The 13,480-nt window shown below is 38.2% G+C and overlaps 1 protein-coding gene across 1 annotated transcript in view; it reads left to right on the forward strand.

The window, feature by feature from the left end:
- Positions 1-9,436, forward strand: part of cyst (rho guanine nucleotide exchange factor 18 cysts) — a 54,376-nt gene extending 44,940 nt beyond the window's left edge. Inside the window, exons 28-34 of the mRNA XM_069500025.1 lie at positions 235-398; positions 942-1,049; positions 2,343-2,435; positions 3,241-3,371; positions 4,700-4,795; positions 8,357-8,451; positions 8,864-9,436. Coding sequence (XP_069356126.1) covers positions 235-398; positions 942-1,049; positions 2,343-2,435; positions 3,241-3,371; positions 4,700-4,795; positions 8,357-8,451; positions 8,864-8,984 — 808 coding nt within the window. The 3' untranslated portion in view covers positions 8,985-9,436. The remainder of the gene's footprint in view (positions 1-234; positions 399-941; positions 1,050-2,342; positions 2,436-3,240; positions 3,372-4,699; positions 4,796-8,356; positions 8,452-8,863) is intronic.
- The last annotated feature ends 4,044 nt before the right edge of the window (positions 9,437-13,480 follow it).

A 13,480-nucleotide genomic window follows, 5' to 3' on the forward strand; every position in this document is an offset into this window, starting at 1 on the left:
ATGTGACGTTTTGCCGCTCTCAAGCCAGGTACTTTACATGTCGGCTGGTATTGTTTGCACGCAAGTACGTACGCACGCAATTGTTAGCACGCACGCAAGCACGCACCACGCATGCACGCACACACGCACGCTAACACATACACATACACATACACATACACACACACACACACACAAACACAAACACACGCAGTCACCGATAATAGCTAACCTGGCTAATGATTTTGTCTACAGTCTAGAAGCGCAAGTGTGTGCATGGAGATCGGTAGGGGCGGGTGGGGCGGGGAGGGCGCACGACGCGCAGTTGGAGGAGCTGAGGCACGCACAAGCCAGATTGACTGCCGAGAGAGCCAACTGGGAGGCGCAGCGGGCTGCCGACAGAGATGCACTTGAACACGGTGAGTCAAACTATGTCTGTCCTTTTCATATTATATTAGTAAGAAGAGGATGCGAATGCTCTAAAATTTAGTTGTGCTCAGAATCAGTACTTTACAGTTGTACTAACAATTTTTACGTTATAGCAATACTTTCGAGGAATTTTTAGGGGGGTAGAAATGCCGGTAATGGCTTTTCGAGGAAACTGATTTGGTGATTTAAGATGAACACCTTCAGTGCAAAGTAGAAAGTAGCAAGATCTTCAAAAAGAAAGTTTCCCTAGTGAAAAAGAAAATGTGCCACAGTAGTAGTGGAATTTATGAATGTGTGTGAATAATAATTTCATTTTGATTCCTATACGATTAAAATAAATAAATAAATATCAATTTATAATTAATAACTATTTAAGTAATCTGCTAAACAAAATTGTAATCCTATTTGGCCTTATTTTCAGTCTGATATTATGTAAAATTATATTGTCTGTATCGCTGTTGATTACTAATAAACAAATAAAAAATAAAATAAAAGTAAAGTTATAACATTTGGTAATATCAATTTCATTGCAGAACGGACGCAACTGCAAGTGGCTCGACAGGAACTCGAAGAACAACAAAAGGACGTGGAACAGCAAAGGGAGAGGTTATACCGGCGGCTGGAGAGACTGCAGCAACACGGTTAGGACATTAACTTTACTACTGTACGCGGCAGAAAGTAATGTACATCGACCTTTAGAAAGAGATAGCGGATTTGTAGAGCATTGTCTCTGTCGTTGAGACCGACAAAACGTCATATAGGTATGAGTCACAGAGACAACGCTCTACAAAGCCGAAATATCATTCTAAAAGCCGATGTACATTACTTTCTGCCGCGTACTGTACCTACCTAATAATATTAATTAGTTTTTAATTTATACTAGGTACATTTCACAGCTACTTTTTACTCGTAGAGCTGAGAAGACAAGACAGTGAGCATCATTGGAACAATGGCTCATATGAAAAAAGGGAAGAATGAAACACTCGCTCGGCGCCTTTATTATTTTAAATTATTATTAGTCACTTTATTATTGAAATAGGCTTGAAACCATACAGAGGCAGTTTCTTAAATACTTAGCTTTTAAAGACTTTAAAAAATTTAATAGTTATGAGGAAGCGTGTACTCACGACGGTATCGACTCACTGGAACATATAAGGGAACAATGTGATATGTTGTTACTGCAAGCAATTTTAACCGGCTCAATCGATTGTCCTAGCTTACTCTCAGCCTTTTCATTTAATGCTCAACCTTTAAGAACGCGTCACACGCGCCTTCTAAATGTTCCCAAATCTAACTCAAATTATGCGCGAAACTCTATAATTCCACGCTTGGTACGTACTTATAACAATCAGTTCGCTGAGTTTGACTTATTTTACCTATCAAACAATAAATTTAAAAAGGAATTAAGAAACTATCATCGTAAAAAAAAAAGTAGCTAACATCTAAATATGCATGCAATCACACACTCCCACTTACACACACACACACACACACATACACACACGCTCACACACACACATAAGCACACACTCACACACGCATACACACACACACAATCATACACACACTGTTGTAATTTTATTTTATTATTGTATATACCTACATTTATTCTAACTCTATTCTGTTAAAATAGTTTAATTATAATTTTAAGTAATCTCTTTTGGCCTTCTGTTATACCTAGATTTAAATTTAAATAATAATTATGTATTTACGCTCTTGATTACTTTCAAATAAACAAAATAAAATAAATAAATAATTTACTTTCCTACTGTAAAACGACGATTAAAGATTATTTGGGCCAGTTAATATCGCGATGATTTTAAGATTTAATTTAATTTTAATTTAATTTAATTTTAAGAAGACACGAATCCCATTCCCAGGTCACAAACCAAAATTGGACGTCTGAGTTTTAAGAGAATTATATGTATTTTTAGGTGGTTCGCAAGAAGAAATAGCCAGTGTCGGTACACTGTCGCCAGATTCCAGCGTTAGTGACACGAACCGACGGAAAGAGCCCAAATGGAGAAGTGAGTTTTCATAAACAGTAGATCATTGTTTTGGCACTGGCCATCAATTTTTTTTTTAAAGAATATTAGCCATGTTAAACGACTAATATTCCCCTTTCCTCTCCAACTTAGCGTCAAGCTTGTGCTAGGAGTAGGTATGACAATAGTGCAACGGGCGGGGTTTGAACTGTCGACCTTTTTCGGTTTTCAGTCCACTCCTTTACCTGTTGAGCTATTGAGGCTCTATTATCTATATATATCAATTAATAAGCAATGGCTGCAGCTCTTATCAGAAAAGTTATATCATTTTGTTTGGAATGGCCAATCCTGTGGCATAGTACAACAGATTGATGCTTTGTGTTCAATCAATCTCAGAATGAATGAGTTGAAAAACTCGAATCATGAGTTTATGATTCATCAGAATTATTGTAAACTGTAAATATGTTTCGTAATTAAAAAAAATATTGGGTCCTTATACTGATTACAATCAGTAAACTTAAAATGAACTAAGTAAATAATATATTACACACATGAGATTGAAACCTAATTGAAACGACCACAGCATAAGTAAAATAGAAGCTGAAACTAACAGAAAAGCACTACTTATAAGTCCCGCAAATTGCTATTGCGCTGGAACCATGTCTCATTAACACGTTATTTAACGTAACCGACGTATATTTAAGTTAAAATATACCATTCGCTCGAAACTTCAGTCTAGTGCTGACGTCGCGCGCGCATTAGTAATTTGCGGGACTTATACTAAAAGCTAGAATATTAAATAGAAATAGAATAGAATAAATAACATGAACTTACATAATGTTTGTAGATAATCGGGGTTCAACGGGCTCAGAATCTTCAACGAGTGCATGCAGCGTCAGAGGCGCCGCATTACCACCCCCGCAATTGCTGTCTGCGCAAAATGAGACTAGAGCCACTGTCCGGGCACCCGCCATACAAGTAAGAGTGAGAGCGGGGGTCATTTTTCATATATTTTTTATAACATGCCCCACTAGACCGTTGCGTCGTCGCGCGCGATGTTTCAACGGATCGACGGACAAGAGACGAAGCGGGAGGGAGGGTGATGCGCTGCGTTGGGTTAACTAAAGGGTTCCTGAATTTGGTATACTGCTTCTTTAAATATGGTTCTAAGATTTTAACCAAATTATTAAAGCTGGCCACACTCATCCTAAAAAAATTGAAAAATTCCCTATATTCCTGCATAAAAAACTGACCATCACTATTTCTTAATGCTATCAAAGGAGATATCCAGAATCGTCTATGGTTTCTACGTTTATTTCGGCGGTGGCGTAATAAAAGCAACAAAAGAACACGTTTGTATCTATCCATTGCGAAGGCTGAACTGAGACGCAGACAGTGTTGCTGCGACGCTCTTGCGCTGCGACATCGTGCGTCGTCGCAACGCAGGTGTGGCATACAATGCGCTGTTCCGTTACGACGACGCGACGCAACGCACTAATGGGGCCTCACCCTTACATAGAAATATCGGTGGCATTGTCACACGATGCGCTCCGGCGCCGCATCGGACTTGCAACCACCGAGATGAGGCGGAGAGGGGTGAATGCGTTGCGACGTCGGAGCGGCACCGCTCAGTTGTTTTTAACAGACTGTCTAACGATGCTACGGCGCCATTGCGACTTAACAACGTTGCGGCGCCGCACCGCTCGTGTGCCCGCTGATACGGTGAAATCTTTGCGGTGCGGCGCCGCAACGCATCGTGTGCCAGCAGCGTTGAAGCCAACCGATGCGTTGCGTCAGCGGTGCGGCGTATGAGCGGTGCCGCTGCGTCATCAGTACCCATATTATGAATGCGTTTATGCGTGTGTTTATTTGTTTGTTAGTTTATTGGTTTTTCCTTCAATCACGTCGCAAGTGAGCACCGGATTGACATTTTTTTATGGGTATAGTCAAAGACCTGGAGAGTGACATATGCTACATTGTATCGCAACAACGCAACAAAATCCTAGCAACACCACATACAGTGCGACAAAGCCCTCTTAGCAGTTGAATGACATTGACAGGGGGCGCTGTTGGAGAACAAACGAAACAAAAGCTTAGAATATTCAAACAAGAACAAAGGGGACACTTGACGGCAACGTTAGTTCCGATTTTCGCCACGCGCCAAGATAGCCCTGTCGCACTGTATAAGGGGACAGCGTGACACTTCTCAACATGGCGGTGTTAGTTCCGATTTTGGCCACGCGCCAAAAGAGCCTTGTCGCACTATATTCAATTCGCTGCAACTGTCGTACTTCGGTTTATTCCAGCAAATGGTGAAACAGCAGTTACCACTAAAGCTGGCGAGCGGCAAGGCCCAGCAGGCGCCGCCGGGCTACCATCGTCTGCACGAGTCTCCTTGCGAGGTACATCTGTGACTAATAAACGCATTAGATTAGAAAATATTGCTCCTAGTCCTAATTCACTTATACACAAATCCTTGACTAAATACAGTACAGTACTTTTAATTTATTTTAATTAAATTCAACTTGACTGCAATCTCACCTGGTGGTGAGTGTTGATGCAGTCTAAGATGGAAGGAACTATTGTACATCGACCTTTAGAAAGAGATTTCGGCTTCGTAGAGAGTTGTCTTTGTCACTCATACCTATGTGACGTTTTGTCGGTCTCAACGATAGAAACAACGCTCTACAAATCCGCTACTTCCTTCTGAAGTGTTAATGTCGTAACCGTGTTGCTGCAGTCTCTCCAGCCGTCGGTATAACTCTCCCTTTGCTGTTCCACGTCATTTTGTTGTTCTTCGAGTTTCTCTTTCTAAAAGTCGCAGCCGAAGCTGCCGATTAGTTATTTCTAAAGTTCAATGTGTAATCTTTCCTACTGGGTACATAGGACCTATTCTAACACCATCCTCCATTCAATATTTGAAAAGAGCAACCGCCGAGTTTCTTGCTGGTTCTTCTCGGTAGGAAAGGCATTCCGAACCATGCATCCGACGATTCGAAAGCACTTGTGAAAGTTTACTTCAATAAAAAATATTTATTATTATTATTATAAAAATGTCTATTAAAAAAAACTGTCTGAAACAGATTAAATGGTTGTTTTGCAGGATTCGGAGTATCCAAATGTATTTTAACGACTAAATATGATTTTTTTATGTAAGTAAAGTTCAAGTATCGGTGTTTGTATATTGTTAATATTGCCTATGGCTGAGATTGCTTTAGTGGAATATGAATATATTGATCACACTACAGTCTAGGCTCAGTATTTATCTAGCTCCAATGTTTTCAATGGTTTAGGCCCGGTATCCACCTAAGCGGAGAGGAGAGGAGATGCGTTCAATCGACCAATCAGATTCAAAATAGATGACGTGAAAAAATCATCACGTCATTTTTAAAAAATCGGATTGGTTTACTATACACATCTCCTCTCCGCTCAGCTTAGGTGGATACCGGGCCTTATGGTGAATCATGTGGGGATCCTACCCCTTTTTGTGTTGTAGGATAAAGATAAAAAAACTCAAGCAGGCGCACAATAGTTCAAGCTAGAGAAAAATGCCTCTTAAATATTTTAATATCAATTAAATTTTCACTATAAAATTTACTATTAAAATTTGACGTACCCTCAGTTTAAATATAGCAAAGCTCGTTGATTATGATTAAACTTTATATTCTGCTTATTCTGCACTGGCTATAAGAACCGGGAGTGAGTCGAGTCTTTGATAACCACCTAGACTCAGTTTTTTGTAAATTGACATGCCGTTGAAATTGATTGATCGCCTCGGCTCCTCTCAGCTGTGTGCGTTGCGCTTTAGGCACATGCGTAACAAATTAATACGAATTTATATTGATTGGACACATACACACGTAGGTATAAAACGCTTTTATAGTCGCCCTTTCTGAACATAAGCCAAACCCATCGTGTCCCGTCCCACCATCAAGTCCCGTCGTTACCACGACCCGTGCAATTGGATCGAAATATCGACAAATAAAACCATCAAATTAATCGTGGGGTGTACCCGATATCTACATTAAAATACAGGGTGACTATATTCCTTGCAAGTAGAGCTCTAAGCTCAGCTAAATTTGTCATATAACACCATATCCGAAATATGATTATTTTATTGGCCGATTTAATGAACCCGTTTTTCCAATATTTTAAATGTTATCGGCCGAAATAGAAAAACCGGTTCATTAAATCGGCCATAAATCGTAAACGGTATGTATTACAAAAAAGATTATAGGAAACAAAAGATGCGAAATTTTATTCTCTACAATAATGGTCTGAATAACTTTTGCCCTAAAGCGGATAGTTTTCGAGATATCGGCCAAAAACTTTCCTTCAAGATTGCGATCGAAGCTCCACCTGGATCTGTCAGTATTTTGTGATTTTATGGTCAGAGTAAGTGACCCTTAACCTAAAAAAAAATTAAAATTGGATCGGAAACTTAGTGCGAGGTCAAATACTCTATTTACTGGCCTACTTATTTTTATTCCACTAAGGTGTAATGTATTAATTGGCTGTAGTATAAGTAGACAAATGTAAAGTAAATATTGTGGCTTCTGGTGCTCCTTTACTTCAACACTGTCAGTAATTGATAACACTTCGTATTTTATTCCACAACCATTTCGTCTGTTCGGCTTTTGGTGTAACAGCATGATCTTATTTATTATTATTTATTTATCGATTATTATCGAATACACGATATCTAATCTGTATTAGTTTTTTGTTTCACTTTTTTGCTATGGATTGCACCAAGCGAAAAAAATGTTTAGTGAAAACACTTGTCGCTAAAAACAAAAAATGATTGCGATTATCTAACAGCAGCTTTTCCTATATTCTAAAGGTGAAGACAGACTGGTTCCACGTACGCACAAATATTTCTACGTTGTACACATTTGACATGTACATTAGATTGTGCAATGTCAGATGCGTACATTTTGTTTTGCATTCTGAGTTCTCACGTACTGCCCGTAGAATCTAGAATTTAAAATATATATAGAAAAGTGGGGAAAATCTTACGAACAGCCCCTCCGCTTTCTCATCTTGATATTACAGGTCTGCGTTATTTGGGAACCGTGTTTTGATTTTAAATTATCAACATAGAGAATGTTTAACAAGTCCGCTTTAGACATAGCAAAAAAAACCACGAAGGCTTAGATGAAGTGTATCATTTCGTCTACTTATCAATACGTAATAGTGCTTCTATAAATAATTTACATTGTTTGCTTTCGATAGTCATTTTAGTTCACTTTTGGGGCGTTGCTGGCTGTAGATGTGTAAATAAGTCTGTTACTACTTGGTACTCGGTCGCCGTCGATCGAGTTGCCGGGCGACTAGTTACTACTTAATACTCGGTCGCCGTCGAGCGAGTTCCCGGGCGACTAGTTACTACTTGGTACTCGGTCGCCGTCGAGCGAGTTCCCGGGCGACTAGTTACTACTTGGTACTCGGTCGCCGTCGAGCGAGTTCCCGGGCGACTAGTTACTACTTGGTACTCGGTCGCCGTCGATCGAGTTGCCGGGCGACTAGTTACTACTTGGTACTCGGTCGCCGTCGAGCGAGTTCCCGGGCGACTAGTTACTACTTGGTACTCGGTCGCCGTCGAGCGAGTTCCCGGGCGACTAGTTACTACTTGGTACTCGGTCGCCGTCGATCGAGTTGCCGGGCGACTAGTTACTACTTGGTACTCGGTCGCCGTCGAGCGAGTTCCCGGGCGACTAGTTACTACTTGGTACTCGGTCGCCGTCGAGCGAGTTCCCGGGCGACTAGTTACTACTTGGTACTCGGTCGCCGTCGACCGAGTTGCCGGGCGACTAGTCGACCTTGCATAATGGGTCTGAAAGCTTTTGAGATGTGTAATCTTGACAGCTTTGCAGGGTAGAGATGTGCGTTGCGTACGTGGTCCGAGTCTGTCATTTTCTTAAACCATTGGAGAATTGAGAATCAAAGTACGGTTATGTTAACAGACGCAAGGTCTAGTGATACATCACACCCGCACTGGCAGTTCACCCGCACCGCTGCCCTCGCAGCAGCAACAGCAGCTCAACAATAAAGCTACAAGGTAACACATAGCCCTATTCAAATGCCAATAGGTGCCTGCTGATAACTTTACTAACACTCCGTTTTGTTATAGGTAACACCAAACTTCTCGATCGCTCTGAAGTATTGACGAGTAGCGTCACATTAGTAAATAGGTATCAGGGGGTAGTTGGCCAGGACTTAGATAGACCACGCACACGCTCACGAGCGCTGCGTATCCGTTCTGGTGTGGGGTAAAGTGCTTTGTGCTTATTGTACCGGCCCACATAAGAACTTCAGAGCGATCGAAAAGTTGGGCTTTAATACTGAGGTTGGCGGTTTATTAAGCCGTGCCTGCTAGCATTTGAATAAAGTAATGAATACATTCGCAATTTCTCGTGTGTGTCGGCCTCAGTTAGCCGATGCTTTATCCGTGTTTCTTTCATTTCAAACAGGACAAACACATACCCAAAGCTCCCGGACAAGTTCCGGGTGCGGTCGCCGGACACGCCGCTAGTGGCGCCGCCGCCCGCGCCCGCGCCGCTCGCGCCTGAAGAAGAGGTGATATACTTCTGACACGCGCGCTCGCAAAGAGAGAATACGCGCTCCTGAGACTGCCGGATATCTTAAACCCCTCCTGCGATCGATAGTGTAATGTTCCCGGACAAGTTTCGCGGGCGATCGCCGGACACCAGTGGAGCCGCTGTACATGCCTGAAGAGGGTGTTTATATGCTTGTAACACGTGCGTTCGCAAAGCGCTCGTGACACTGCCGGATATCTTAAGCTCACATCAAAGTGTAATAGTGCGGTCGCGGACGCGTAAACTGGTGGTTCTGATGTTTTTATACTAAATCATCAATAGAATTCTTATTCTGTCATTAACAACAATATTTTTCTGTCCACGTAGACAAATGATTGCTCTAAGTCTACGCAAATGAGCCACACGCCAAAGCCACACGTAGCGGCGACAAACTATGAATTACTGTTGTCGTATAAGTTTGGTAACTTTAATATGGAGTATAATGTGTAAGATGGCGGCAACGCTAGAACCCCTTTTTTCCGTACTCTCTTTCATCGTACCTAAGTTAATCAGATGGATATGCATAACATCACCTTGTGGTGTCAAACATGCCTATTCAATTAAGTGTCTAGAACCAAATAAAAACTACGTCATAAGCTGTTAAACCAAACATCACACTTCAAATTAAGTATATAAGCAAAAGATTACAACTCACGTCGAAAATTCTTGGAGTGACCCGAGCGTAGTAGGTACATAGACATTGCTGGTCACGCGCTACGTGTGGCTTTGGCATGTGGCTCGTTTGCGCCGAACCTAACAATCACTGAACCCAATCATGTAGAGGATTATTAATGTAATTCATTGACCATTGATTTGATTGATTGATTAATGTAAACCATTTTATTAAATGTAAATCAAAATTAACGCTGTGGGAGTCCTGTAGCCAGGGGTTCTATTCGAACTGACTAGATGCAACTGCATCAAAGTGCAAGTGAAATGAAATGACATTTATTTGCTGACTATGAATAAATGTTATTATGTGATAATGATTGAAACCTTAGTCATGTAAGACTACCGTTAAAGTAAAAAAACGAACCTATGTCCTATATAAATTGGATATTTATAAAAATAACTATAGCTGTTATTATTGACAACGTAGTGAACAAGTGAAGTGAATATTACTCTCGACTTACTGTCTCAGATAAATTATATAAATACTTATTCAATGACGAACTTGAATTCAAATCAATTTTATCTTAGATAAAAATATTAAAATATAAGTAAATAAATAAAACTGGGAGTTATTTTAGCTACTTAATCGTAATTTTAATAACTTCTGTTTAAACCCCATATTTATGTACATGTTATTGTGTTATGCCATATCTACAATACTATACAATATTACAATCTACAATGTTAGTTTCTTAATAGAATCGCAGCTATAATTTAAAAATTGATATCTCCTTATCAATTTTTATATTTTTCCTATGTATTATCTGTGCAGTTCCTAAAATTAAACAAAAATCATTATCTATGATGTCATTAAAATAAAACTTTAATGTCATAGGTCAAAAATAAAAATATAGACTTAAACTTGAAATAACGCAGGCAGCTATACTGAAGTTCATAAAAAACTATACTTACGGCCGAAATTAATGTAATCAATCTATTTGTATTCTGTCAATTATTACTTATATTTTCGTGGTTTCAACCGGATATCAAAATAAATAACGTTATTGTTAAAGTCACCTTTAAAGCTTTCGATTCGATAATAGTAGTGAATAGGGATCCTTTCGTTTGAACTTAAGAATCAAATCGAATTTTAATTAACTTAGGACAATTTTAACCTATCTAGTATTAATTAATAAATTGTTAAAATAAATGATTGAGGAACTTATTGTAAATATAGCATCTTGTTGAATACCTATACAATTGAAGTTTGATGTAGAGTAGGGGTTTTGAAATAAATGAAAATTATTCAAGCGTCGTATATAAATAAAAATTGGACGCTAACTTGGTACTAATATCTAATGGATATTAAGTATGTCTTCGGTACCGTATAATTAAAGAAATATATTATTATTAGATTTGTGTCATAGTAATCATTAAATGATGAAATAAAAATTCTACCCATATTGATTTGTCAATGATTTTACTCATTTGATTTTAAATTACTTTAGTTGATTCAGAATAATATTTAGTTTATTTCATTAATTTCAAATGCATAATGTATAAAATTAAAGTTACAAACCTATTTTTATCTAAATAGTTGATAAAGGGTCTGACAAAATGTACGGTTATAGTCGTTAAAGTACTAATGCTAACCCACTAGTTAATACAAAGATGTTAATAATTGAAAACACACTATTTTTTGGCAGAAAATTGTATTGCATGTCTGTGAGTATTTGTATCTTACGCCATAAATGCAATAGAATTTGCTACAAAAAATATAGTGTGTATTTAATTCATAGCATTGAATTTACTATGAAAAGTACTATTTAAAAAATCAAAATACTTCAAACAATATATAAAAATAGCTACATTTTGTATATCTAAAAGCACTCGGTTCTTAAAGAGATAGTAACAATATATTATATTTGTACCACATATAGCTTTACACTTTTAAAAATTACTACTTACTTCGATTTTAACAAAAATATAAACACTATTTTCTTTCATATTTACACGTACAAATCAGTTTGAACTATTTGTATATAAGATCGACCAAAACAGGTTTTAGGGATGCATATTATAAAATACAAAATTATTATTATTATTTTGGTTTTATTTGAATATATTTACGATTTTCGTAACGGATCTAATCACTGGCAAGATAATTTATATTCGTCAACTTATTGAAAAGATCAGTGTGATTAAATGACCACTTTTTAAATATTTATGACAAAAGTATGATATATCGAAAATTCAGCCTACATTGGTTATATAATAGTATTGATCGATATTATAGATTACTGTTATATAATATAATATGTAAATATGTTGAAATTTTATCACCTAAAGTATGTAATAATAGGATGTTATATTCGATAATCAAGTATTTAACTCTAATACTACATTACTGAGAGTGGCAATTGCATGTTTCCTACGAATCCTTTGTTTAACGTGTATTTTTCCATAGTCTAAGTAGTTCTATACATTCCATAATAAAATATAATTATGTTTTCACCAATAATATTTTGAAATTTTAGAATATTAATATTATTTTTGTAGTGTTTCTTGAGGTTTCCTTTTCCTATGTATACGAAACGATTGGGAATGATGGTATTGGATTATATTCGGACTGTATATTTTACTGATATACGATGTTCTTAGATATTTGTTGTGCTCATTTGGGAACAGGATTATTCTACTCATTCTAATAAGATTCAATGTACTTTATAACATACAATTGCTAGTCTTATGCATTTATTCTAAGATTGTTTGCAGATATTCTGCTTAACATAAACGCTTTTATAGCTTAGGTACCATTTAAGAGGCCATAACAAAACGAAAACGTGAGAAGGATAGATTAATTCACTGTACTGTTCCGAGAAAGAGATGGCAATAAAGCAGTGTTGGCCGCGAGAAGCAAAAAATTAATTTTTTTAAAAATGAAAATAAACAATGTTTTTTTTTAATTATAATTAATCACATAATATACAATGTTCTTACGTAGTTGTTACGTATAGAAAAATTAAAAACCCGTTAGCCTGTTGCCCAGGTGGGAGCGTGTGCGTCCTGCAGGGCGGGCAGCGGGCGCGATGGCGCGATGCCATATATTCCATGCCGCTCGGCACCCGCTCTCGATTAGGACGCATCCGCGCGTCTTTCTTCATCCAGGTCTCGTTTACAATTTGTTGTAAATATTAAGAGTGTTCTACACGCTGGCCGCCCCGCAGGAGGCACCCGCTCCCACCGGCTTAGTGTGTTTCCAGCATTAATGTTGTCAGAATATCTGCAGACGGTTGTTGTTTATCTCACAAAGTATAATATTGTTGTTAACAAGAACTCATGAAGACTATTGTAAACTATTTTTCGTGCATTTACTGTAATCCATTTTACTGTTTAGTCTATGAGAGCGGTGATATTTTGAACTATTGTCTCATTTAAGACACCTTTCGTACTATGTTTAGGCATATATTGATGTTGATGTTTGGATACATTATGTAGGATATCTATTCTATACGCTTTGTAAAAGTTTAAAAGTTGGTTATGACTTTATACTTATCAAAAACTTTCGTTTGACCAGCCAACTTATCAAAAAGGCAGGCAAATATGCGTCATAGTACAGACCTAGAACTGTCTACGACTAACAGTTTTCACCTCAACTTCAACTCTCCACCTATTACGGTTCAAGAAATGAAGCCCGCTGACAGACAGACGGACAGGGTTTAGTAATAAGGTCCCGTTGGTACCCTTCGGGTACAGAACCCTGAAAAGCAGTAAAAACAGCAGGAGCTGTCAAGCCCTGGCTATTAGCGTTTGGATGGGGGCAATAATTAATTAAGGAAGTTACATAGGGAATATGGAATGATCGGGTGTTTTAGGGTG

Source organism: Maniola hyperantus, chromosome 7 (genome assembly GCF_902806685.2).
Source record: "Maniola hyperantus chromosome 7, iAphHyp1.2, whole genome shotgun sequence".
Taxonomy (NCBI): Eukaryota; Metazoa; Arthropoda; class Insecta; order Lepidoptera; family Nymphalidae; genus Maniola; species Maniola hyperantus.